Raw genomic sequence first — 27,901 nt, forward strand, 5'->3', positions numbered from 1 at the left:
AGGCTGGAAGGCAAGTGGGGCAGGAGTGCCCAGCTTATTAAATTTTTCCCAGTGTAGGAATTGTCTGACCTTTCTTTGTGCTGCAATAACATGAAAGTTACTATTTGGGAAGCGTTAACAATCAAATGTCAGAGGTGGAAGGCCAGCAAGGGAGCTGGGTGGGAGAGGGCTGGGATAGACATTCCTTCTCTTTCCTCCATCACTTGCACAGATCTTCCTCCTATCTGCCTTCATCCCAGTCTGGGTTCTTGCAGCTGTGATGCAGGTTTGCTGTTCAAAGGCGGTGCAGAAAAGCAACACAAGGAGGAAAAGCACATGTTATTACCAGATGAACCCAGACCAGGGAGCGGCATCTCGGTCAGGGTATCCAGGGAGTTGTGCAAGAGCTGGGAGCTGGCCCTGCTGATGGTGTCCAAGCCCCCAGGCTCAGCCAACGTGGGATTATTACCATGCTCCCATGCAGCTTTGCCTGCATGCTTTAATATTCCCTTCCCATCCTCTCATCTCCACTGAAACCTTCTCTTGGCACCTGGCTTTCACCAGCAGAGAGCTCTGTCAGCCCTGCACGCCTGAGCCAGCAGAGATGGCAAAGGAGCATCCTTGGGTCTGGAGCCCATCAGTATGGAGGGTTACAGCTGTCGTAGGCTTGTCTATGCCCGTGGTCTGTACAGCGTGTACCTATGTGTGGGGTGTACCTCGGACACCAATCCCCACCCTCCCCTCAGTAACAGGTAATGGAATAGTTGGGGTTGGAAGGGCCCTTCAGAGGTCATCTAGTCCAGGTACAGATGCTGAATATTGTTCTCTCAAACCAACAAGGTGTGTAACTAGATGGTGTGGGAGGTGGAAGTGGAGGGTCATGTCTGACTGGGGTGTCTCTGTTTCCTGCCCCACAGCTCTTCCGTTTGCCTCTGTCCTGGAGGAGAAGACTTTAAGAAGATGGAGAACCAGAGGGGAGTGCTCTTGGGATGCGTCCACTGGGAAGGAGAAGAGGAAGGGGATGAGGAGGATGGGGTGGCTTCTGGAGCTTCTCCTTCCAGCCAAATGAGCAAACTGGAAGATGTGCAGGTGGAGATGCTCGAGAAGGCGAGGGAGCTTTTCCAGCTGTGTGACAAGGATGAGAAGGGTTTTATCACCAAGGTGGACATGCAGGTGAGGGAAAAAAATCCTTGCCCTTTCCTGGGAGGAGCTAAAGTCCGTGTAAAGTCATGGATGGCAGAAGAGGCGAGAACGTGGCATGTTTTTACTTGTGGCAAGGGTGACTGTGCACGTGGGCTCCGTCTCATTCAGATTTCTGGGAGCCAAACTCTGCCACAGCCAGCTGCTAGGACCCAAAAAGCCCAGGAGGGCCTTGGACCTCCAGGGAATTCCTGGGACAAGTGGGACTGCCATTCCAAATTTTTTAGGAATGCATAAAATAAAAAAAATTGCAACAGTTCCCACAAAACATTACTCTTGCATGGGATGGGAAATCTGGGGGGAAAAAACATTTGGTTTATTTAAAAAAAAAACAAAACAAAAACAAAAAAAACAAACCACAACCCCCCCCTCCCCCCAATTAAAAATGAAAAAAATCCACCAACCTCTTAACAAAAAATGCTGTATAACTTTTTTTGTATCAGTCATAGCTAAAACCTGATCTCAAAAACTCATTTTAGGGCTGAACTATAACTTTGCTCTAGAATAATGTGTTTTGCTGCTTTCTGTTAAAAACACATTTGTTAACAGAATCTCTGCAGTTCTTTGTGAGGCTTGTTTTAATGGTTTATCAGGAGTTGGGTTGTTTTTCTCCTGTCCCATCTCTCCCTCCATCTATAATTAACACTTGGCAGGCCCATGCTGGTTTAATTATGGACTCAGTTTGTTTGGGGTTGTGTGATGCTTAATTTTGTATAGTTATATTAATAAATATTTATTAAACTTTTCTCTAAAGCTGCATGTTTAACAGGCAGTAATGAGGGTTTAGCCTACTCCTCTTTTTATTTGGAAGCTTCTTTGGATCTCCCTTCACACTGGGTGCTCTGCACATGTATTGTGAAGGGAAATTTCTCTGCTCCTTGTCTGTGTTGTGGGAATAATGATACGGTCCTAACAGGCAGAAGATGACAGAAGAAAGCTGACTCTCTGTTATGAACTGAGTGTTTTGGTTATGACCTGCCAGAATTCCCACAGAAGTTGGGAACTGAATCCAGACGCCCACAAGTCTGTCTTTCCTCTCTGGCCAAAGAGATGGAGCTGGTACCTGATGTGCCCACAGAGAGCTCTCAGGAGCAGGGGTGTCACAGCAAGCTGGCAGTGCCCAGGGGCAGCCACCTCTGGCAGGGGTGGAGAGAGGTAGGCCATGAGTCTAGAGGTTCTGAAGTGGGGGAGGAAGAGGGTTAAGCTCCCTCCAAACAAAATAACCTGAAGTTCCCTCTCTGTAGACCTGGTTGAATCATCCAGTAACGGAAAGGGTCACCATATCAGTGGGTCCAAACAGGGATTTGTGTCGTCGCTCAGCTGCACGAGCAGACTGTTGCATCCCAGCCAGGATGCAGCACTAGAAGGGCATATCGCTGTGGTGGGCCAAAGCTGAGGATGGCAGGGACAGGACCTAGTCACAGGGAAGGCTTGTCATGCCTTAATTTTGTGAATTCTTTTGTCTTTGCAGAGGCTCCAGAGTGAACTGCCCCTAACCCTTGAGCAACTGGAGACTGTTTTTGACAGCTTGGAACAGAACAATAACGGATACCTGACGCCTGTGGAGTTCAGCCTGGGACTAGGTAAGGACTGCACAGAGGCAGAGGAAGGAAAAAGCCTGCCTGTGACATGATGTTTTACGTTGGTAAGAAAGTAAGTTCTGCTGAAGCTGTACCAGCTATGCAGAGCATCGCTCCATGCTGATGTGACTGTCACTGGAGAAGGTGTGTGTGCAATACTAATATCCCCCTTCATGAGGCTTTGTGGTTGCCTTCTTCCACAACTGTTACCTGCTACCTGGTAGAACCAGCTTCTGAACATCAACTGGACATGGTACCTACCGAAGCCTGCATCTGCCTACATGATCCACAGTTGTTCAGTTGGATAGGGACCCTCGTTGGATGAGGGGACAGAAATACGCCTCTTGGCGACTGTCTCCAGCTGGTAGCAGTGCTGTTCAAGGGCGTTAATAGGAATCTTGTTAGTAGGTAGCACACCGGCAAATGAGCTTTTGTTTTCCTCTTACTGTTGTCTTTTCCAGACGCTAGGAGAATGCTAATCCTATACCAGAGTCGTCATCCAGCAGCACAAGCAGTGCGAGAGATGTTAAGCAGGAGGAAAGACCATAGCACTACTAACCATTGTAGGTGCTTAGTTGCCTTAGCTGGTTGTAAGCTCTCAGAAAATCTGAGCCTCTTGGGTACCTGGAGGTATTAGCTGGATCAGGTCAAAGCACATGAACACACGTGGTCTAGCGTTTTCAGAATTGATTGAGGAGGCTCCTGAGTTGCAGTGTCCTGATTGCTCTGATTGTGTCTGCTCATGGCTTTATTACCACTTGGAGGAGGGGGCACCTTTGTGGTGCTTCAGTTCGAATGTCCAGAAACAGCCACCCCTGAAAGGAGAAGCTGTAAAGGTATCCTCCGAATAAACACAGAAAGCTGTGTCTTGGGCCAGCCTGTTCAGGGAAAGTGTTAACCCATTGAGTGCCTCCTGGCTCTGTCTGTTTCTGCCTCGTGCCCCTGCCTGTGGGGGTGAAGCCTTGTGGGCTGGTTCTGCTGCCTTTGCCAAAAACAAGAGTCAGCTCGGGAGTGTGGGCTTTCCTGCCCAGCGCTGTGTAGAAGGTGGATGGACACCATTTGAGCCCCTTGGCTTCCACAGTACCCTCTGCATTATGGCTTGGTTATTCCCAAATCTCACTGTTTGAGGCGTTGGTCCCAGCCATAGCTGTAGATGGCCATCATGAGGGCACCTGCCTCAGTGCCATTGCTGGTAGAGGTAGGCAAGATTTCTCTGTCAGCCACCAGTTGTCAGGTACCGCCCTGCGTTGGCAGCCTGGCTCTGTGGGACTTGCTCCAGTCCAGGCAAAACACTTCATTTCTGCATTTCTTTTCCTTATGGTTGTTCTTTGTGTCTGGCTTTATTGAAATCCTTTTCAGACTTTGCCCCTAACTCAAGAGTTTGGCCTGGCCTATTGCTGTCTTCCTTGTGCAGGGGGGAAGCCAAGGGAAGCGGTTCAAGCTGCAATCAGGTCTGCCTCTTGAGAGAGCTCCTTCCGTGGCCTCTGAGAGTTACAGGTTGCATCTGCACAACTGGCAAAAGAGCATACATTTAAATTGTTCAATTTAAAGCAATCAGAGATGCTTCTAGGATGTCAAAACAACCTTCAGATCATTCTCTACCTCAATTTTCCCGGCTGTAAAAGAGCAATAATGGGACATAATGACTCTTTCTTTAAAGCAGACGTCCAAAGTGCCTAATCTAAGCCCATCTCCTCAATTAACTGTCTGAGCCTCAGGCTTTAAACTGAGTAGGGCCTGTATCTCCACACGACAAGTTTTTTTTACAGCACATTTTAAGAGTGGGAGAAAAGCAGCTAGATTCTGGACATATGGAGCTAAGAAATGCTGGAGTTAAGTCACTTGAGATACACAAATAGTGGATGTTTTTCCCCTAGAGCACTTCATGTTCTCATCTGTGCTCTTGAACATCCTTGGCTGCTGGCCTTGTAGTTGGGATGTCACTTCTGCCTTTTGAACCAAGCAGATATGTTTTGGAAAGGAAGAGTGGCTGCTGATGGAGGTCTGACCTCTCCATACAGGATGGAGGCCCACGTTTTGGATAGGATTTCTTGATTTGTTTCTTTGGGAAGAATTTGTTCCCAGCACCAGTGTTTGTCACATGCTTTGCATAGCATGAAGTTCTCATGGCACTAGTGTCTCAGCATGAAACAAGATCCAGATAGCTGGAAGCCATCTGTATGTGGGATGGGGCAGGCTGGGGTGCTCAGAGGGTAAGTTTTTTGTTCAGTTGCTCTACACAATCCTAGGTCCTTGTCCCATAGCACTTGAATCAGAATAGATGTAGCATGTGAAGAGGGAGGGGTAATGATCTCCTCCTCACTTTTTTTAGGCTGGGGAGCTGAAGAACGGTGCTATTCAGTGCCGGGCTTGTGGCCCCAGAGGGAGCTTCTGGGATCATTGGCAGCTGAAGCCACAGCACTGCTCTATGGGAATGAAGTGACCTAATGCCGTGTGCTGAGAATCCAAGGCCGTGGGTGGTAGATCATCTTCGTGCAGATGTGAGCAGAGCCTTAACAGCCTGTTGTTGGACTGGGAGCCAGGTTCAGTCCCAGCCTTGCAGACTGGACACTGACTTCACTCAGGATGTCAGAACGGAGGCTCTTTACTGACCAGGAGCTGTGTTCTATATCAGCAGTGTGCAGGCAGCTTCTTGTGGAGCTCTGTCGGGCTGCCATTTAAATAGCAGCTTATTAAATGACATCCGATTTGACTTTCTTTTTTTCTCCTTCTTCACTTCTGCTTCCACCAGAAAAGTTAATCGGGATTGAATTGTGTCAAGAGACTGGGAGAATGGATCACTCCGGACACGAGGAGACCTTTGAGTCAGGCTGGTCAGATGACTTGGACCCAGCAGATGATGACGAAGAGAAACGATTCTGTTCCATGATGGAGCAGCTCGGAGCAGCCCAAATGTTTGAAGAGTAAGTAGGGGAGTCGCATGGCATTCCTTCTACCCTGTTTTGATCTTGCAATAACGAAACTTCAAAGTACCAGCAAGGACCAAAGAGGTCAGCTGAGCTGCTTGCTCTCTGAAGCACTGCTTGGGCTTTCTGTACTGCTGTCTTGGGTTTTTGTGTGCTTGGTAACAACTGCAGTGAAGTCTGGGTTTTCTCGTCAGTCATTCATTACTCTTAGTGCAGTGCTTTTCACAAAGAGTTTCCCAAACTAGAGTTCATACCACAGCTGTAGAATGTGACAGTTGGTGACATGGAAGCCCATCTGCAGCCAGCAAATGGAAAGAATCATGTGAAGGTTAGACAAGGTTCCCAAATAGTGTGTGACTGTTCATGTATGTTCAGACAATCTTAGTTCTAAGTCTCAGTGAAAGATCTGTGCTCGAGGGGCTGCTTGGGACTGGGCTGATCTTGAAGAGTATGAAGGGCTAAACTGGGCAAGGGATGCTCACCTGAGCCTTGAAACTTGATACTAATGCCCTTGTGGAGTCTGCTGGCCCCAGTGCCATCCAGCCTTTTTTTTATGGCCTTCCCAAGTGAAGTGTTAGGCATAACTAGATCTTACTGATGCACTTCTGCTGGGGTTGGGGTGCCCAACTGCATCTGTGTCAGCCCTTTTTTCCAGGCATCATGGTCCAACCGTGGTGCCCATTTGCAGGGAGCAGCCCAGGTAGGGGCAGGAGGTGGACAGGATTGGAGACAGAAGCTGGGAGTGCAGGAGTTTGCTGCTTTCAGAGCTGCATCTGCCACAAAACAGGGTGTGTGTGTGTGTGTGTGTGTTTGTCTCATTTGCATTGTGATGCAAATGCTAAACATGCTTCTCCTGTCCTGAAAAAATCTGGAAAGCTGTTATGCCTCAAATAATGGGACAACACTGTGAAAGGCCATATTACTGTTGTGGAAAAACAGTCTCTGTTGTTTATAACTCTGCTTTGAGAAGCATCAAGCCTTAAAGTGGGATTATCCTGTGTTTTATTTTGACCATTACTTGCAGTTTTATGCAATGAGTTCAGTAGCTACTTCGTGTCATACCTTTGTGCCAAGCCAGCTGTTGTAAAGAAGTAATGTGAAACAGAAGCTAATTGGGGTCAGAGCAGGAATCTGAACTATCTTCACTGTTTTTGCTAGAAAGAAATGGTTTTGTTTATTAATGGGACTCCAGATGTCCTTTTATCTAAAACACAAAGTTTTGATGAAGCACTAGTAACTTTTTCAACTTGGGACAGAAGAAGGAGGCTCTCTTGCCGTGGTGGCAGGGGGTATCAGGAGCTTTTTGGTTGGGTTTTTTGTTTGGTTTTTGACAAAGAATGTTAAGGGAGACAAATACGTACACAAAGAAAAATGACTCTTTGGATAATTTCTAGAGGTATAATTATTCTGTATATTTCAAGGCAGTTCCTCCAAAGCACTTCATGGATTTGAAAAAAAATATATAATCACAAAGGTCTTCCTTAAACAGAAGCATGAAGTGATGTCTGCAGGCTTATAAGACTCTTTGGGAAAGAGTAAGTTTATATGTGCTGTGTTCAAGTTCCGATGAATTAAATGCCAAAACAGTGTAATCGGTATTGGAGTTTCAGAAAAATAAGACTCTGTTTCCAGGGCCTTGTTGAACTCCCTGAGGTTTGCACAGGCCCACCTCTGCAGCCTGTCAGGGTCCCTCTGGGTGGCCTCCCTTCCCTCTGGAGTATCAACCACAGCACTCAGCTCGGTGTTGTCGGCAAACTTGCTGAGGGTGCCCTCGATCCCACTGTCCATGTCCCTGACAAAGCTGTTAAACAGCACCAGTCCCAACACTGGACCCTGAGGAACACCACCCGTCACTGGTCTCCACCTGGACGTTGAGCCATTGACCACAACTCTTGAGTGTGACCATCCAGTCAATTCCTTATCCGCCGAGAGGTCCATTATTATCCTGATGACACCTTACCAAATTTGCTTCTTTTTTTGTGCCTTAGTTTCCAAACCTGTAAAATCAATAAAGAAGGGTGGTAGCATCCACCAGTACTGTCCTGGTGTGAGACAAACACCTATGTGATGGGTGCTACAGGCCCTGGGCTATGACAGTTTGCTGCTTGGCTGTAGCTCACAGCAAATTTCCTGAATGTTCATTTCTTTGAGTCTTGGTTTAGACACCAAATGTGTTATTGCTGAATACTTGGAAATAATCATTCCAGGTTTGCTTCCTAGATGACTTTTTTTTTGTGCTTTCAGATGACTTCCTTTATTTTAACCTCACGGCAGATCTCACTCCACCGTCATGGTAACTGTCTAACTTCCCTATGACAGTGTAATGGAGGTCGTCACAGGAGATGGGCAGTTTTTCTGTCCTGAGTGCATGTTGGAGTTCAATAATAGTCATGACAAAGAAACTCATTCGCTTTCCTTCTCTCTTGTATGCTTGCTTCAGTCGGCGTGAGATTCGGGAGCTCTGGGCTCGGCTGCGGAAGGAGCGTCCGGAGCTCTTATCCAATTTTGAAGAGTTTCTGTTGCACGTCTCGTCGTACATAAGGGAGGTGAACCACGAGAAGGAGTCTATGGAACAGGCATTGAAGCGGTAAGGAGAACATCGCGGCCGTTGGCAGTCAGGAACCAGCTGAGGCTTGGGTGCTGCCTCACATGCAAGAAGAGACTGGTTTACAGGACGCAGAGATTTTTCTTGCTGTAATAAAATGACTCTTTATCTTGATTCGATCCCCACGGGTCTGTTTTGCACGAGTGCCCACCCGTGCCATTTGGCCCAGTTAAAATCCCACTCGATGCTATGCAGGTGTTAGCGGGAATCTGTTTCCACCCTCCTCTCCTGTTTCCTTTCTGTATCCTCTTTCTCTCTTCTGACCGGTGTGCACCTGCCATATGTAGGAAGGAGACAGACCATGACCGAGAAGTCAGGTGCCTTTATGAAGAAATGGAGCAACAAATCAAAGCGGAAAGGGAGCGGCTGATCTGCCAGGTACCTCATCCCTCTTGGCTGAAGTCAGACTTTCTCTGGTCTGTAGCAGAGGTGGTGGCTCACCTCTGCTTCAGGAAGGAGGAACAGCTCCTACCAAGCTGGGTGTTGTGTGCACAGCTGTGTATCTCTACCTCTGCAGGAAGCACTGAGGCACGACAGGAGTAACCTGCTCCAGAAGGAACTGCGCAGCAAAGAGCAGGAGCTGGAGAAAATCCTGTACCGCCAGAAGAAGGTAACAGGACCCAAATCCTTTCTAAAGAAGCATGTCCCTTTCTACTGTCTTTCTGCTAAGTCCTTTTCTGACTGAGAGTGGTTTTCACCTGCTGAGGGCTGGTACTAGCTAATCTGGTACTAGTTCTCTCCTGTCTCCAAGGTGTTGGACTGGTTTGTCAAGTGATGTGTTTGTCTTCAACTGTAGTGTCTTCCTGTGAATGTTTTGTCCATACATTTTGTTATCTGCTTTGTTTTCTCTCAGCACAGTCTTCCTATCAGTTGTACAATAACTATTTGCCAAGGAAGACGGGGTAGAAATTTGGAAGTTGTGAGTTTGGAGCCTTTTGTGGTGTGTAAGAAAGCTGTGTATGGACATTCCTCTAGTTGGTGTTTTCTGGCTGCTCCGAAATAACCCAGAGTGAACAGTTCTGTGATGCCTAGAGATGTCTGTACTGTGTATTTGCATTTCAGCACTTGGTGACGTACTAATGAATCAGTCAGAGAAAAGATCAAAGCAGAAACTTTCCTTTAGCCTGCCATCCCTGGCATGACTGTTTGTATGGGGTGCTCCATTCTGGATGTCTTTTTCCTTTTTTGTCTGAAGAACTGAGATGTGACCCCCACAGAAACAAGTCATCGGAGGTACCTGTAAGATGCTGGTGACTGAGGGTATCCAAGTTGGATACCTGTCTGTGATGTGCATGAAAGAGCACTTCTGAAATCACCAGCTCATTGTGCAGCAGCTGGAAAGGCCAGCAAAACTTAGGTGCCCTCAGGAAGGATATTGAGAATAAGAGAGAGGGTGCATTTGTCCTGCTGCCCACACCCGTGACGTGCCTCAATTGGTGCGTGCACTTCTGGTCTCCTCTACCTCCCCTGTGGCCTTCTTGAGTATGAAGGTACGGAGCAGGAATATGATTAAGGAAATAGAGCATCTGCCTTAGGAAGAGAAACCAGGAAAATTTCTAGATTTGATTTTGGAGAGGAGGAGGCTGAGGGAAGGTATATGAGCTATATGGACTCGGGAACATGGTGGATAAGCTCCACATAGAACTGTTATTCCCTAAATCCTGGCACAGCAGAGGTGAGGAACAGTCAGTGACACCAGTATGGATTTGATTTAGAAGGCAATACTTCTTTACACAGAGATTAGTGTTGGATTTTTTGACACAGGAGGCAGGCAGTACCAGCAGTTCAAAAATGGAATGGACAAACAAATGGACAACAGGCTCATAGATGTTTGTTAAAGGGAGGAATAGTCAGGGATGTGGCCTCTAATGTCCATGGTCCAGGGAGCAGAGATGCTGGGGCTGTATGAGGGGAAGGGCCCATAGTGAGGTGTCCAGCCATGCTCTTCCTAGGTAGCATCTCCTCTGGCCACGGGTCACTGCAGAGTACTGGGCTGCGTGGACACTTACTGGAACGGTCATTTCTGGTGCTCTTAACTCCGAGGCTTGTACTAAGCTGGGTGGATAATCAGGTCCCCCTTGTGGCATAAGAGCAGTATTGTGATCGTGCTGTTGGACGGTGTCGCTTCCCAGTACAGCCAACATAAACGGGAGAGTTGTGTGTGATAGAGATCTCTTAGGCAGGGGCAGGTGCTTTACTTAAGCCTGTCCCCTGGCATATGGAAAGATCCAGAGGCCGTGGGCAGGGGTTGCTGTTTCTCACTCTCAGCTCCACTGCTCAGCAGATGTGGTCGTGCTCAAATTTTCCCTGATGTCCAAAGGACTGGAAGTCTCCAGACAAAGCTGGGTGTGACGGTCTTGTAGCCTCAGTGGGGGGAAATGTGGGGCTTGTGTTTCAAGGAATCTCGAAAAAGTCAGCCCTGTTCACTCCTGCTCACAGCTGTTGTACGTGTGTGCTGGCAGAGAGCAGGGTAGCAAGAAAAAAACACTTTCTCTTGTGTGCTGATCACCACAGTGTGCTGCTGTACTTTTCCTTTGAGAAGAGGGGGAGAAGGTGGGCTGAGAGAAAAGGCAAGCTGAAGGTATAAATGTGGAGCCTGACACTGCCGCCCACTACACACTGGTCAGAACTGCTTCCTGGTGCTCCTCTCTAGTTGCAAGCATGGATTGGATCCTGGGCAACCTGCTCTAGGTGAACCTGCTTCAGCAGGGGGGTTGGACTAGATGATCTCCGGAGGTCCCTTCCAACCCCTGCCATTCTGTGGTTCTGTGTTGTATAATTTTATTTTGGGGCTGTAAGTTCTCAGATGATTACCACAATTTCTGCATAGCACCAGCTTCAGCAGAGAGCCCTGGTTAGCTGGTGTGGCTCGCTAGATATTGAAGTGTCAGTACGACCCTTCTTGAACGCCCTACTTGTCATCTGGGATGGGCAGATTGGACTGCTGCTTCTGTCTTTGATTCTTCCCCAGACTACGCCAACCATTTGTGAGGAATCATGTCACTGAGTACACGACAGCAGGCTTTGAACTTCCCCAGTCAGGCTTGTTCGTTGTACTGGGGTCTTGTGCTGCCTAGGGGGCAGCTGTGCCCCAGTGGCATTTAAACAACATCTCTAGCCTGAGGTCCTGTCTCCAGCAGCAGTAAAGGCCACCCAGTCACTTGATTTTCCAGATGTAGTGTGATATAACCCCAGCACATCGATACATCAGCTGCAATGGGCTCAGGAAGCCCCCAAACCAGAGGAGGCATTTCAACAACTGTGCTTAATAAGTCCCGACAGACACACCCCTGCTTCCGCCCAAATTTTTCCAGTCCTCCTTTGACCCTTGTCTGCACTCTGATTTCCACAGTGCCTGACAGCAGCAAGCTCCTCACGCTGCCTGAAGCGTTTCCTGAGCTGTGCCTGACTAATCGCATTGCTTGGTCCACAGTGCTGGCGTGATGAGAAATAATTGCTTCCAGTTCACCTTCTCCATGCCACTGGTGGTCCTGTAGACCTAAGTTGTGTTTGCCTCGTTATGTACATCTGCTTTTTCAGCTTGTTTTCACAGGCATGATTGTAGCCCAAAACCCTTCTTCTCTGTTTAACCCCTCTTCCTCCTCCCCTGTGGCAGCTGGAACATCAGCTACAGTCGCTGAACTCGGAGCAGCTGGAGACCCGCGTGCAGAATGAAAGGCTCCGGCACCTGAATGAAAACCTCCTGGAAGAGCTGGAGAAGAGCAAATGGGAGCTGGAGGCGGTGAAAGGGCAGTTACAGAAGCTCCAGAAAGAGGCTCAGCTTGAGCAAGAGAAGAAGGACAGGTGGGAATGGGAAGGGGAGGGGGTGTCAGGGCAGGGACCCGGGCAGAGGAGGGAAGGGCAAGCGAGTAGTTAAAGCATAAGGATCTCTAGTTAGAAGCCTTGGTCTCGTCAGAAGATTGCCTGTCTTGAGGAAAAGTAACAGCCACAGCCAGTCTTACAGGCCTGAACAGGGAGTTTAGGCTACCTCCTGCCTGCTTTTAGTGGGAAATGAGTCTGTTCACTGATATTTGGCTAGAAAATCTGTGTCAAAAATACAGATGTTCCTCAGCCTAAAGGAGGCTTCTCCTCCGTGTATTTTACAGGTCCATAAAGTTCCTGCAGATCCTCTTCTAATCGCTTGTGTTCCTGTTTCTGGGCTTAATCTAATAATACACAGCTAAAACATTGGGATGTTTCAGATCCAGATGGCAGCGAGCATCCTTCCCATCTCTAGCAGCTGAGGAAACTGGAGTGTGAACGGAGGAAATGGGTTGCCCGCCCTCACGTTGGAGGAGAGCGGGAGAACTGGGGTACACCCCAGCCATCCCAGCTCCCACCGCAGTGCTGCTTCCCCCGAATCCTCCTAGCATAGGGCAGGCCCTTAACTTTGAGAATACCATGAGTGTCCCTGAGAAAGGGATGTCTGTATTTCCTCTCCCTTTAACTTATGTCCCCTTTTAAAAACCCCTTTGCCCAGGGATGTGTTTAGAGTCTCCAAGAACATGCAGAAAGAGAAACAAAGCCTTCTTCGGCAGCTGGAGCTCCTCAGGTGAGAATAGGGCTGGGGGGAAATGCTGAGCTCTCGTGCACGTGAGGGGCTGAGGTTTCAGCCCTGTGCTCGTCTCTCCCACAGAAAGCTGTGGGAGTTACTCAAGCAGCGCTCAGGCACTGCTTGTTTGTCTTGGCCCAGAGCGAACTGTGCGATCTGGCCAGCTCTGGCAGCGTACAGGCTGCGTTATTTCACCAAATAATCTCTCCACTGAAGGAATTTAGTCTTTCCTGCTGGCTAAGGGGACCATGTGGAGCCCATTACCTGAGCTGGGACACACGGAAATCCCAACATGTCTGGCAGTGAATAACGTCTTTATCTGTGTCCCAAGCTCTCTTTCTGTTATAGCTTTCAAATGTTGGTCTTTACTCCGGTTTTGATGAGTGCTTCATTGTGTCTCTCCTGTGTCTTCCTCGGGAGCAGAGAGATGAACAAGAAACTACGAGACGAGCGAGACGCTTTTGAAGCCAAGAAGCTGGTTAGTCTCAGAAAGAAAATCCTAACTCCCAACCGCCCTCCCTTCATCTGCTGCTGTTGCTGTCACCGCTCGGGGGCCTGCCAGTTCCACGGGGGACAATGACCTGAGCTCACAAGGCCTGGTGTGGTGCCTAAACCAGACTTCACAGCACCTCTCTGCCCACGCTGGGGACAAGCTCTGCTGGTTGCTGTTGCCAACGGCCCGGGTTTAACCCAAGGCGCGTTGGCTTGTGGCTGTCACGCAGCCCCATGCCGGGCTGCAGCGGGTGCTGCCTGCTGCACCCATGGGGTCTGTGCGTCGTGACAGGCGCTGGGCACATGCAAGGAGGGGAGTGAAGCCAGATGTATCCCAGGAGCTGGGTGGTGAGGAAGAAGATGGATTCCCAGATGTGCTGCTGGCTGACTGGGAGTGGAGGGGCACAGGAAGGTTTTGGAGTTTTTCTGACCCCTTGAGTCTGTCGCAGAGGTTTTCAGATGTTCCTCTGGGGCAGGTCCCCATTCCTGTGAACTCTGGTGGGGTGGAGGTGCAGCAGGGAGCCTTGTGTCGGAGGGCTGGGAGAAAGCAGGGGGCTGCTTTGACATCTGGGACACAACTCCATCTCTGGCCTTTCCTGGTCTCCAAGATAAGTACGAATATGTGCTCTATATTTAATTCTTACTATTTTTTCATGAGAAAAGTCTTTGTGTTCCCAAATGTGACTGGCAAGGCTGCTCTGTGCTCTTCTTGGGCCCATCCCTGCCACCATGTGTCTTTGCCTGCTCTGCCACCATGCCCCACTTGAAGATCTGGAAGGAGCTGCCTCGCAGTGAGGACAGGCAGTGGCAGGCTGCAAGAGACTTTCTGGCTGGTGTTTACGGGAACACAGAAGGAAGCAGAGGGATCGTGCCCAGATAAGGGACGAGATGCCCTGCTGGGGGGGAGGCTGGAGTTCCTCTCCAAGTGGAGCAGCAGCTGTATAAAATAGCTTCAGTAACTGTTTTGGATGGAGGTGAGGTGTGTGTGCACGTGCCTTTGTGCGCTTCTGAAATCTGAAAGGTTTTTTTCTTTTCTTTTTCCCCCCTCCTTTTTTAAAGCTGCTAAGTATGTGTATGTGCCCCAAAGCTTCCTGCTCCTTCTTGGAGAAGTAATGAACACAGTCCCTCTGTAGCAGTCTAGTGCAAGCAGGCAAAGAAAATGGTTTGTTCTCCTCTTTCCATGCCTAGTGCTTCACCAGCTTCTGCGTTCCTGTGGGTGGGGCAGGTGGCCCGTGGAGATGACGGTTCAGGTATGGACGTACCTCTGTGTGCAAAGCTTGTCTGTTTCTCCTCTCTTCTCCTCTCCTTTTCTCCCACTAGGACCTGCTTAGGGCTGCTGTGAAACAGGACAGGTGCAGGTGGACCCAAGAGAGAGACTGCCAGAGTCGTAGGACAGAGGAGCTGCTTCCTCCCTCCTCCCTGCGCCGGCAGCAGGGACGGGGCAGCAGGGTGAACTCCTCCTACCACCATTGCTCATCTGGCAAGGCTGGGTCTTGCTGGGCAGATGAAGCCTGTGCTGGAGTAAGGGTTTTTCCTTTGTCAGCCAGGACATCTTGTTGGCCACTCTCGTTTCGGTCTGCAGGAAAGCAGGGCTCCAAGGGATTGCAGAAGTGCTGCTTATCATCATACACCTGCAGAAGAGCTGCTGGCCAGTCTGTCCCACTGTAAGGGGGAGACAAAATAGCAATACTTCCCTGCAGGGGTGAAAGGAAGCGTCCAGCCTTCTGATGGGGATCCCTAGTGTGTGACACTCTGCCAGAGACTCTCAATGTTTTTACAGGCTAAAAAGAAACCCAAGGCCTTAATGCCCTCTGTTAGTGCTGGGAAGAGTTGTGTTATTTCTGTGAAATGAAGGGGTGATGAACAGTGGTTCTTTCATAGCAAAGATTCTGAAGTGGTTGGAAGGAGGAGTTGGGCTGTATATGGCTGATAGCAACCCAGCCACTGCTCCTCTGCGCCTCTCGGCCCAGCTTAATACCTGCTCTTCATAAGAGTTTCTGGCCTTGCCAGGGTGGGCAGACCCTGGCCCCGCTGCACTGTGGGGCACTGTTTTGCCCCAGGGGCTAGGTCACAGAGAGCAACGTGTGGATATTTCTGCCTGTGTGCAAACCACTGCTGGGTGCTTTGAAGACCCAGAGGCTGCGCGTTCAGTTTCACACTCATGACCCATCTGTCTGTGGAGTTAATGCTTGCACGCTTTATGTGGACAGAGCAAATTTCATGTCTGCTCATCACAAAGAGGGTTTTGGGACTTGGACTACATTGGACACGTATTTGTACTTCACTGATAAACCAGAATTTGTCCTATCCCACTAATAAACCAGAACCTTTCCCATCCAAAATGCTTGTTCACATGCTGTTGTTGTTGTGGAATCCTTGCCATTGTGTGTTGTACCACTGTGGTGTCCCGTCTGTCCCTTTACCATCCCGGTGAAAAGCCAAGCGTCACACAAACCTGGCAGGCCGATAAAGCACGGCAGAACTTACGGCAGAACATGCCCCGTGGTTTCTCCTTTCTTACCCAGGTATGTACTCCGCAGGCTGGTTCCTCTCCAGGTAGGGTGGTGCCCTAGCAGATTGACTGGGAGTCCCCTTGCTCCACAGATGCCTCGAAGGTTGCAACTCGGCTCCAGTGAGCTGTAACACCATTTCCTTGTTTCTGCGTGTCTAGAGAGTGCCCTTGCGTGAACCTGCTTAAACCCTGAAAAATTCCTCCTCCATCCCCACTGGAGAACCACCGGTTGGCTGAACCACAGCCTGGTATCATTGTTGACCAAAGGGTTGCTACGCCCTTGGGGTCCTTTGTCTTGGAAGATGTGTGCTCCACAGTTGAGAGCCTCTCAGTGCTGGATTGTTTCTGTGGCTGGGGCTTCTCTTGAACACCAGTTTCATATGTGAAAAACATTTTGGTTTTTTTTTTTTTCCCCCCCTCAAAGCTCCCAGTTGGGTGAGGCCCTATGCTGGAGTCCAGAGTGTCTCCTTTTGTTGGACTGCATTGTGGTAAAGGTGTCCTGGGAGTTCTGGCCAACAAAGCAGCTTTGTAATTTTTTGCCTTTTAAAATAAGCCAGGGGTTGTTGAAGAAATAATCTTCGTAGTTCTGCCCTGGGCTGTGGGCAGCATGGAGGAAGGCCTGTCCAGAGCTGCCTGCAGGTGTTCGGTCCGGTCAAAACTGCTGCCACAGGCAGATCTGGCAGGCTGCAAACTCCTCTTTCCCCATCTTTCCCCACAGAAATGACTTGCAAGGACGTGTTGGAAATCTCCAGACTCACAGAGCGAGTGCATCTCCCTTTCGCCCGGCGCTGAGGTGTTGGGCACTTTGTCGTGCTGTCCCTCCCTTCGCGTTTTGTGTGTGTAGCCAGAGCAGGTAGCCAGTCCCTTTGGAGGTGAGGGGGGGCTGGGCTTTCGCACAGTGTTTGGAGGAGCTGGCAGGTCAATCCTCTCTGTGCCACAGGCTTTCCTGAGTCATCTCAGGCAAGTTGCTCATCTTTGACTCTGCTGGGGATGACAAAGCTGCTGTATGGGGGGCAAGAGGGTTATGAGAGGAGTTGTCATGCTTTCTCCTTCTCTGGGGAGCTGGTAAACACTGGCTGTAGGAAGCGCGTAGTCTGAGGTAAGTAGGAGGAAAACACAGAGAGGGACGTTCATGTAAGGCAGAGCATGTGTGTTGCCCTTTGCAGAGCGGTCTTCTTCCTTTCCTGTGGTGCATGTGCAGCTCTGGGTGAGTACTGGTGGAGGAGGGTTACTAATGCCTCCCGAGGAAGGGGCAATTGGTCTGTCCCACAAAACATCAGTATAATAAAAAGGCAGGTGGGGAAAGAGGGATTCAGCTGTGAGACCCAGGTGGAGAACAAGCCACAGAACTAAAAGCTGTGGCTGGCTACAGGAAGAGCTCAGTTTGAGGCACCACCATTTTTGATGGATTTTGTCACAAAGGGGAGAGCAGCAACAGCAATGCCTTCTTGCATAAGTTCAAGGAGCAGAACTGAGAGGAGCAAGCCCTGTGCTCACCTCGGTCCAAGCCTGCCACCGAGGCACAACCACCGCGTGGTGCGGGGCTGCAGGGGCTCCAGCCTTGCCTCCCCGAAGTGGTCTGCTGAGGTGGCGAGTGGTGGAACTGGAGCTGGTCAGGTTCCTGGGTCCTAACCGCGTTCTTCATCCCTTCTCTTTTCACCTTCCAGGCGCCCCAGAGCAAAAAGCCCCTGTTGAAGACAGGGTCGGTGCTAGGCAGTTACCTGCTGGACGACAAGCCGGTCAAACGGTTAGATGGGTGTCTGTGTTGTGTTCGTGGTGTCGGTCTGTGCCCGCTGCACTACCCCGGCAGTCAAGCTGTGTCCTGTGTCTAGTTCTCCCACCTGGGTGCTGGCTGGTTTTGGGAGTGTGGTGGGGGTGCAGCTGGACTGCGGCTCTAGCTGCCTTTGGCATCAGGTGCTGGTGACTCAGGGTGAAGCTGAGGGTGCTGCCAGCTAATTTCCACAGGGGGTAGCCCCCCTCTGGGCTGCTGCTCCATGCAGCAATGGGGGAGCAAACCTAAATGCCATCAGAAGCTATGGGAGCGTTCAGGGGATGGGAGTCGCGAAGGCTGCCTCTGAGCGAGGCAGGCAGCGCCGTTAGGATGACTGGATCATCTCCTGGGTGTGCCGGTCCCTCCTCGGGCAGAAATCCTGTCCACTGGTGCCTCATGCCAAAGCCCATATCCCTGGGGCATGGGAGAGGGCAGGGGTTGTGCAAGGCTTGTGTGCTCTCTGGCAGCTGAAAGCCCTGAGGAGAGGGTCCACCTCCAGGTGGGTTCATCCTGCCCATCTCGCTCCATGCCTGTGCAGATGCTCACTGGCACACCAGGCCTCCCCTTCAGCCAGGGCAGGCAAACATGTCTGTGTGGCCAAAGGCAAACTTATGTGTGTGGCCAAGGCCTTTTTGTTTTTCTTCCCCCCTCCTCCACATGCAGACTGTACAGTGGCTTCAACACCCAGGTGCGCCTGCTTGCCTGAACTATGCTGGCACTAAGCATAGCCCTTGCGAACCAGTTGTGTGACCAGCACACCAGTATTGCCCAACAGCCTGGTTCCTCGGGGAGGCCAGCCCAGCCGTGACCTGGCTTGGAGCTGGATCTCCCCTGCAACTCTGGCCCCCAACACGTTTTAAAGGCAGCACGCTTCCCTGTTTCCTACCAGGTCTCTGCAGAAGGTTCCACGGCTTCCCCGTTTGTCCTGGTGCCCACCAGAGACATAGGTCTAGGCTCAGGGTTTCTTCCAGCTTCAACTCGCCCTTAATGGTTGCAATTCTGGTAGAACTGAGGGCTCCTGGGCTCATGGACTGATGGAAACCCGGGTGAACTGTGGAGCAGGGCTGGTTCTTGCGCCCGGGCTGGGAAGTTGCTTGGATAGGTCTGAGGCAGAGCTCTGTCATGGCTGTGTGACTGGCATACGTGCTATCCATGGGATTGCACCACCAAGTTCTCCCACCCTCCTCCCCAGCTATTTCTTGCAAAGATCCTGCTAGCTGCTGCTGGCAGAAACCCACCAGAAAGGCTTAAGAGGTGGAGAAGTCTGGCAGTGAGGGTGATGTGAGAAGGGGAGCAATATTTGTTGGTCCTGTCTCTGTCCCAGTGCTGTGTCACACCACGTTGCTTGAGAACCATGAATAAAATCCATTAGATCTGGAGTCGTTGTTCAGAAAGCTTTGTGTTTGTCCCTTTTTCCGCCTGCCCTGAAGAGGCTTTTGAGTCTCGGCCCCTCATTGCTGTGACTCCTGCCAGCCCTGGGAGATGGGGGCCATTCCCCAGAGCCTGAGCCTGGGAGGAGATTGTGTCTGTTTTCAATGGGGAGAGGTTCCAGCTGGCATTTGGGGCAGATCCAGGGAGGAGAACCAGGAATGTGAGCTCCCTTTCACAGGAAAAGTGTAGGCATGGCAGCAGGTTAATTTTGAAGCCCAATGAGGTGTAGTTGTGGAAGTGAGAGAGGAGAGTTGTTGCCTTGATTCCTGCACGAGTAGCAAGAGAAGAATTTTTCAGAGAGAGGCGGGATGTGCTGCCTCTGAAGAGGTTGACTGTAGTAAGCTTCTAGTCTCTCTAATTTGCTTCCAAGTGCAATCTGCTGGCCAATGAAGGCAGCAGAGATATCTGTGGTGGATAAAGCCCTTTAGTTGACTTCTAAACCTTCTCACTCTCTTTGTCTAGTTCATTAACTGTGGAAAGCCAAGGCAGAGCTAAGATGCTGCCTTGCTCCTCAGCAATGATTCCAGTAGTTTAAATGGGTTATTCTAGCTGTTCCTTTGAAGATTGTTCCTCCACTTACACGTCAGCTCTACCCCCAGTGAACAGAGTCCATCAGCCTGCTCCTGTGAAGGCACAGTCAGTGCAACAGCTATTCCCCATTACCGCAGCTTGGGCAGGGGTCCTGGGGATTTCTTGCCATTGAGAGCACAGCGTGGCTGGTTGGAAGCTTTAAAAATAAACGTCTTTTGGGTCCTGGCTCGCTTGCCTTGGGCCAGACGCAGATGCAGGTCAGAGCAGAGCCGACACCAGGCAAAGTGACCCCAGCGTGAGCGCGGTCACTGCAGTTTGCACACCTGCAGCTGGTTCCTGCTACCTGAAGTGGGTAAGACGCTGCTACAGCAGCATTTGGAAGTGCTGGGCTGGGCTCCTGGGGCACGGCTGTGCACCTTCAGCAGCGGGCAGTGACACACGGACATGCTGCATGTGGCCTCCCGAGGATGATCAGCCAGCCTTGCCCTACTGCCTGTGGTCAAAGTCCTTTCCAATAACCTCAAAACTGTTCCTTCTTTTGTACTTGTTAGCAAAAATAGGGGGGGGAGGTTGTTGCTGCTTTCTTTTGTTTGTTTGTTTTTTCCTCTTGCCACGTTTGTATGCTTTGCCTCGTTTTTCAGTACTGGGGGAAGTGGGAGGCAAAGAATCCTTGAAAAATCCAGAAGGTGGGAACTTTTATTAAAATTAATGCACATATGAGTACAGCGTAGCACAGGTGAGCTGTCTGTCTTTGCCTAGGGGTGCCGCTGCTGCCTTAGTCACAGGGAGTGTGGGGAGTATATGGGTGAAGTAGAGCTCCTGCAAGCACTGGATCGCATTGGTGGGTTTGGGAATGTGCAACCTCCTCCTCTTCCCCTCACGCCGTACTCTCCCACCCTATTTGTGGTGCCTGTGGGTTTTAATACAGACAACTGGCCTCTGCGGACCTTCCCTTCACCCTCCCGGTGGATGTGGCAGTGGAAGAACCCAGCAGAAAGAACTGTAAATACTTCCCAGGCAACAGGACATGGCTGAAGACAGGAGACGGAGGCAGTGCAAACTTTGGAGAGAAGAGCAGAGACAGGGAGAAGTGGTCATCGGCAGCAGATGCCGAGTGGTTGAAGATGACTTTGAAGGGTGATGCTGACAGTAGAAAAAACGCAGATGGATTAGATGATGCTCCATTGCCTCCTAGAGAACAGCCTGTTGGCACCGAAACCAGGGTAAGTCTAATTACTTGGGGTTCTTCCTCAAACGCCTGCCACCAGGGACTCAAGGGTTTCTGAGTCTCTTCCCATCTAACTCCAGCTCCATAGGTTTATAGTGCAGGGGTCCAATGCCTAAATCAAACCAAAAGTCTGCAGAGGGGCTTTTCAAAACTGCGTCCCTTTCTTCCGCTGTAGCTCCAGGCACTGGAACCAGCCGGCTGTTTCCCAGACCACATCTTCAAAGTGGTGTTTGTAGGGAACTCCGGCGTTGGGAAGAGTTCCTTCATCCACCGCTTCTGCCATGACAGGTTCTTGGCTGAGCTCAATGCAACCATCGGTAAGTAATGGGGTTCCTGACTTACCTGGCTAAGAACGGTGGGAAGGTCAGCCTGGACACTTGCTTTTTGCCCGTATTTTAGCCCAACTAAAGGTAAAGATGGTCCCTCTCCCAGTTTCGAATCAATCTTGCAGTTTCCCTGAACTACATAGTGTTGATCTTGGCCATTGCAATGGCAAGCTGTTCTCTCCACATCGTATCTCATGATCATTGTTACCTTCCTGACAGGTATTGATTATCAGGTGAAGAGTCTGATGGTGGATAACACCCAGGTTGCCTTACAGCTGTGGGATACAGCTGGACAAGAAAGGTAAGTGATTTCTGTGAGGATGCCCTTCTGCCGGGCTAAGGGTGGGAATCAGGAGGAAAGGGAAAGGGTGTGTGCACCTGGTTTCTTGCTCAGGGGAAATTGCTGGCTTCAGAAGGGCCAGAGAGGTCGCAGCAGCTATTTCGGTGCTGAACCTGCTGCAAAGGTCTGTTTCAGAGATTTCTAGGAGCTGTGGCGGCAAAGCAGGGCCTGGGGAGATTACTCTAAGGACTGATGGAAAAGTCATTTTCTCTGTGTCTGACCTGCATGCATATGGCTTCAGGTGGTCTGTCCATACATCACTGTACGCTGTGGGGTCTGAAGTTCCTCTAGCCCTCAAAGTTCTCCTGCATCAGCCTGCTTCTGGGAAAAGCTGCAGGACAGGGCTGCAGATGAGGACAGAGACGAAGGCTCTGGGTAGACATCCTGGTCTCAGATTCAGCCATGTTCCTGCTGTCCCCAGCTGCTCACCACCACTGGCTGGCCAGAGGGTGGAAAGGAGTGAGTGAACCTTTCCAGATCCAATTCAGACCAAGCCGTCTGAATCAGCTTGACCTGTGGGGAAGGTGATTTGAACTACCCTGCTGGACTCTGTCAGTGAGGTTACTGGCCCCTTCCACTGTCCCTTCTGCTGATAGAGCCATGGGAGTGATAATCCTTGGTAGAGGGGCGCTGTAGTTTTTGCGACAGCGAATACAGGTTCCCCATTTGAAGGCTAGTTTCAAAAGCACGGGCCATCGCTAGATGTTACCAGCCCCGCTGGTGAGGATCAGAGCAGTAGAGGACACACTTGACCCTCCTCTGCTACTGGAGATGAAGGCCCACCACTCCCTTACTTTGTGTAAATCAGACTTTATTTAGGACGCACTTCGAAGCTGAAGATGAAAAGCTATTTCAAGGAGGCCGTTAACCTCAAAAGCCTGGCAAAAATAAGTACTGGGTATTTTGGGCTAAATATGTTATGGAGGCAGGCCTTCAGGAGGCAGACGAGGTCATGGGAATAGTATAATCCTAAACTGTGCCAACTGAGTGACGGTGCTGTCTACCTCAGTCAGTTAGACAGTGCAGACCTGGTGGGAACGGGCTAAGGAGGAGTATCTACTGAAAAGCAAACAGTTTCTTCCAAAACCAAGCTTCATGCTGCAGAAATAATCATTTTTGAGGGGACTCTTGTGGTTATTTCAGTGCTGAGGCTGAGCAGTAAGGGGAGTTATTATGACACAAAATGTGACATTTTACTGAGGCCAGATTGCATCAGAGGCCAAATTCAAGATCCTGTCTCTGCAGAAGGACCTTTAGGGTAGGCCCGTGCACCATTAGCAGGTCTTAGACATGTACTTGCAAGAGAGAACTTGGCTCAGTGCTGATAACGAATAGGAGACCTGGGAAGAAGCAAAAGCTTTTCTTTCCTCTAGAGAAATGTGAATTACCTCTTAATTACACAGAGGTGTCCCACTGTGAACATGCCATGGAAGAGATAGAGGAACCCCTTGGAGTGTGAAAGGAGAACTCCTTGGTGACTTCCCTGAGACTGGTGCACGCTACATCTGATGTTTCTTCTAGAGCATCTAGCCTGCTCTGTCGCTCCAGAGGTGCACCTTGACTGCCAAAGACAGCGTCTGTGCTTTCTCAGCCGGGTACTTGCCAGAAAGTCGTGCCCTTATTGTAGTGAGACAGAACAGGCTTCAGGCCGTCATCCATAGGTTTTCTTGGCTCTTAATAGAATAGGAGAGCTTGTTGTCCTGTGCAGGGCTGAAATGCACAGCTCTCCAGTGAGATTTCAGTACTTGTGTTGCATTTCATTCCACCAGTTTGCAATCAATGTGGTTATATCATGGCCCTGTCGCAAACTGCTGACAGATTTTAAGGTTTGGGGTGGGTGGGTGGGTGGTATTTTGGTTGGAATTTATTCTGAAAATGTAAGTCTGTGGTTCTAACTGGTATCCATAGGACAAAAGTAGATGTCTGGTGGGAGTTCTTCCCAAAAGTTGTGTCTAACTGCTGATTTTACATATGATGGCACTGCATTATAGATTCAAAACTGGGAGCAGACTGTATTGATGCTGAGATCTGAATTGCTCTTTTGGCAGCACTGGTGCAGACGTTATGTACGCCTAGTTTATACTGTGGCACAGCTTAGTCTGCAGGTTCTCCCAGGCTCTAGAGAAAGGTCATGGTTTTTCCATCCATTTCCCTTTTTATAGGCAATTACCTTTTCCTATACCACCTAATCAGATTCTTCTGTTTCTTTCCTCCTGACCTGCAAAGGTCTTCCTTCCTGCTTTCTCAGCACCGTGCATTTGGAAAGACTCCTGCCTCCCCATGGCTGCCTGACCTGCCTGTCACCAGTCTGTATGCACCAGCCCCAGGGGACACCCTTCATGCACAGGGGCTGCCAGCTTATCTGCTAAAAGACAGACAACCCCATTCTGTTTCTTGTCACTACACAGCCGTGGTTCTGAGAGCGCCTTTGGTTTTGTTTGGGCCCAGGTTTCGGAGTATCACCAAGCAGTACTTCCGGAAGGCGGATGGGATTCTGGTGATGTACGACATCACGGCTGAGTGCTCCTTCACAGCGGTGCGGAACTGGATGAGCAGTGTCCAGGTGAGAGCGGGGCCTCCGCTCTCCGATGCTGGTGGTGCTGCCGCTGTCTTGCTCCAGACCAGCTCCAACGGTCTGTCTGGCAGCGACGTCCTCCGAGGCCCCAGGAGGCCCTATTGACCTCAGGAGGATGAATTATCAAAGCTATGGGTACTGCCTGTGGTAGTCAGTCTGGGACCAGGGGCTTCTTGATGAAGATAGCAAAGCCAGCGGTAGCCCATTAAACGAGGGATGGCTGTTTCTATGGCAGAAGGTGGCAGGACCTGCCAAACCAGTGGTAGGCGTTTGTAAGCAGCTCGTGTGTTGGCAACGTCTCCTCAACGTGGTCACATCACACCTGTGCTCGGGTAAGGAGACGTCCTGGTGTCCAGCCTACGCACAGGAAAGACAGACGGCCCTGGTGTGTTCCGGCTCAGACCCGCAGCATGCAAGCACAGTGCTTTGCATGATCACATCCAGACTCTGCTTTGAGGTTTCCAAATGAGAGTGAAATATTAGTAACAGCTTTTTTTTTTTTTTAGCTCATTTGCTTCAACAGTTGATTTTTTTTCTTTTTTATTTTTTTTAATTTGGTGACTGTGTATTAATACTGTAGTCTGCCCGCCTGCTTTTTATTTCCAAACTCAATAAACCCATTCATCTGTGGCTTGCATTTGCTTGGGGAGACAAATATACCTGTATAATTTAAATAAGTTGTGTGTAGATGACTCAGAGCTGACAGGAAATTGTCAAGGGTGATTTTGTTTTGATTGTGCGAGTCTCAAAAACCAAGATCTAAGTGAAATGAGTAAGCATAGGTTGGAGCTTTCTAATATTATTAACTTCCACAGGCCTGTTGGAAAAAAAGAAACAACCCACCCTCAAACCACCACTTAGCTATTTCTTTGGACTCTAAAAGATTTTCAAAACTAACCAGCCTCTGAAAATCAAGCTTCTTTCAGGAAGGTTAAACTGAGCACACGGAAAATCAAAGCACCCAAAATCTGTAACTTTGAATAATCTCTCTTTGTTTCCTTTCCCCACCTTAGTATTTATCTTGCTTTGAAGCTGTTCAGGTACTGTAAGTCATCCAGGGCAGACAAGTTCGAGCCCCGTTCTGCAGTCCTTACTCTGGTGTTGTTCTAGTGAGCCACTGGAACTAGAGGGAGTTTTACCAAAGGTAATGAGCTACAGGAATTGCCTAGAAATAACAGTTCCTACAGAGACCCTGTACAAGAGTTGAAAGGTGCTTAGCTTGCTTCGCCAGTGGATTTTCAGCAAGGGATTGTTGAGTTCGGGACAGCATATCAGGCAAATAGTACTGCATGTACACACAAAAATTATTGAACTTCAGAAGCTCTGCCTGAACTTAAATTCCCCAAAAAGCAGCAAACTGCTTTTCTTTAGGCTTGTTATTTCCCAAAGAGGAACTTAAGTCCTATCTCCCCTCTCTCAGTGTCCCAGCTGTACATACCAAACATTTGAAATACATTCCCATAGTTTAAGCTTCTTTCCACAAATCCCTGGGGTTATTTGAGGAATGGTCCTTTAACGAGCTAAAGGGTCTGATCCTGCTGCCACCGAAGGTCTTGTTTGCCTGAGCTGGAACAGGATCTGCTCCAAGATATTTCCCTCCCTCAGCTGAGTCTCTAGGGTGCTTTACTCTGTTTCTTTTGTAGGAAGGTATCGAGGATGGAGCTGTGGTCTTTCTGCTTGGAAATAAAATGGATGCTGCCCAGAGAGACGCCCGGAATGTGCCCAAGGTGGAGGGGGAAAGGCTGGCAAAGGTGTGACTCTGTGCTCTGCTGCTTGACCTGCTCTGCTCCCTCCAGCTGCGAGCAGGGAAGCCTGGCTGGCAGGAAGCCCTTCTTGGAGCCATTTCCCAGTATGGTACCTTCCCTTTCCCCTCCCACCCCTTTCTCCAATGTAAACATGTACTGAGGTCCCTCTGGTACCAGGGAGGATGAGGTGGTGGCCAGCATGTGGCAGGCAATGGCCCTTGAGGCATGCTCATGTATTTCTTTTGAGGCTTGATGCATCCTTACAGTGATGCTCGGTCTTTCTGAGGGGAGGATGCATGGCTGTTTTCCCATTTGAGGACTCCCCTAATGCAAAATGCTCTGCAAAATCATCCTGCCTCCTTCCTCGCTCCCTATGTCTGCATGCCTGCCGGTACCTTGGTCCCTGGGTGGGGGGAGGCAGGGTTTCAGAGGTGTTCCTCGCCTTCTGGACTCCGCAACACAAAGGTGAGTGAATCCAAGTACCCTGGGCAGATGTTTTCCCAAATAACTCCCCCAGTGTTCCCTTTGGGACACTCTGGCTGGACCCCCAATGCTGAAAAAGCATCTTGTTTTCCTGGTTTGGTGAGCAGGGTCTGCACCCCAGCAGGCTGGTAACAGCCACCCTCCTGGTCCCAACTGCTCTCAGCAGAGTTCCCAGTGGCAGGGGCAGGCCCACTTCCAGGGGTGGGGGTGAATGGTGGGGGAGAGCTGGCAGCCAACGCGGGCGCTTGCTGTGCTCTCCGGCAGGAATACCAGGCTGTCTTCTACGAGTGCAGCGCGCTGACTGGCTATAACATCATGGAGCCCATGCTGCACATGGCCAGGTCAGTGAAGAGAACATCACCCTGGGGTATTTCCCCAGCTGTAGGTGGTTGGTGTGGGCTCTCCTGGGGAATGGGCGAGAAGAGGGGGTTGTCAGAGACTGACTTTCTGCCCTGTCACAAAAAAGACCGGGAGCAACATGCTGTTTCCACTGACTCCAGGTCCTTGTCTTCTGTGCCTGGAGAGCACCAAGTGTAGGCTGGACATTATCGTGTGCAGAGCTTCATCCGGCAGAGCTGGCTGCTGAAAGATTGGGAGTTTAATTTGAATGTTTCATCACAAAAACCTTGTGCACTGTCACGGATTTTAAGTTGGCATTTTCAGTTTGAAGTCCGCACGCATCTCTAAGGGTTTTTTCTTCCTTATCGTATTAAGTGTTATACAGAACGTGGTATTTTGGTGGCAGTATTTTTAAAGAGAGATAAGACATTTTGTAAGGCTGAAAGAAGTTTGCTCTAAGATTGTTAGTTTTTAAAAAAGCAAGTAGTTTTGAAAAAAGTCTTTGAAATCTTGCAAGAAAAGTATCCTTTTGTTTTCTTTTATCCCTTCACCTCCTGCTGCATCTTTCCTGTTCCATGCACAGCAGGACTTAGCTGTTCATTAACCAGCTAGGTAGTGTGTCTCCTGTAGCATGTGCCTTCAGCACACTTTATTACCATGCTGCTGCCCAAGATGGCCCAGACAGGTGAAGCAAACAGCCCGGGATTCTGCCATCAGTGTGGGAACTTGGGGATAAGGCATAGACCAGTCATGCCCTGGTCTGGTGTTCTGACTATTAAGCCATGCTATCCCCTCTTGTATGTGTCCAGCTTTTTACCATGTTCCCCAAAAATTCATGCTCATTTTCTGCGTGTGGTTTATCTAGCTCAAATTCCAGAGAAGCCCAGTCTTTGGGCCAGTCCCTTTTTACAGTCCTACGTGTCCCTGGCTGATGGGGAGCAACGGGCAGAGCCAAATACCTTGGCAGAAAGGTCTCAGTAACCAGGTTGCGTTCTTGATCTGTGCTGCTTGTTCCAGGTTGCTGACAACACAAGAAGACAGGCAGAGGGAGAACGCCCTGCAGCTGGAAGATGTCAGCAGGAGGAAAGGGTGCTGCACATAAGGCACATCAATGTGTCAGCAAGAGACACGTGCCAACACTGTTCCGTGAAGCTGAGGTTCCCTTTGAGCAAGCCGAATCTGATGCTATCAGCTCTGCAGAGACTTGGGGAAGCGGCAGCTTTTCCCCATCTGGCAATTTCAAGGCACTAAACCAGGCCCAAATGTGCCCACGATCTGCGCTGTT

At 49.9% G+C, this 27,901-nt stretch overlaps 1 protein-coding gene across 1 annotated transcript; it reads left to right on the plus strand.

Moving 5' to 3' along the window:
• The first annotated feature begins 924 nt into the window (after positions 1-924).
• Positions 925-27,718, plus strand: CRACR2B (calcium release activated channel regulator 2B). Its single transcript, XM_009955470.2, has 17 exons — positions 925-1,152; positions 2,651-2,762; positions 5,512-5,683; positions 8,127-8,273; positions 8,579-8,669; positions 8,809-8,901; positions 11,908-12,095; positions 12,772-12,843; positions 13,267-13,321; positions 17,515-17,594; positions 20,509-20,803; positions 20,984-21,125; positions 21,354-21,435; positions 23,923-24,037; positions 25,693-25,800; positions 26,542-26,618; positions 27,634-27,718. The coding sequence occupies exons 1-17, from the start codon at positions 940-942 to the stop codon at positions 27,716-27,718; spliced, it is 2,127 nt and encodes a 708-aa protein (XP_009953772.1). The 5' UTR covers positions 925-939.
• The last annotated feature ends 183 nt before the right edge of the window (positions 27,719-27,901 follow it).

The sequence above is a fragment of the Leptosomus discolor genome, chromosome 12 (genome assembly GCF_034619465.1).
Source record: "Leptosomus discolor isolate bLepDis1 chromosome 12, bLepDis1.hap2, whole genome shotgun sequence".
Taxonomy (NCBI): Eukaryota; Metazoa; Chordata; class Aves; order Leptosomiformes; family Leptosomidae; genus Leptosomus; species Leptosomus discolor.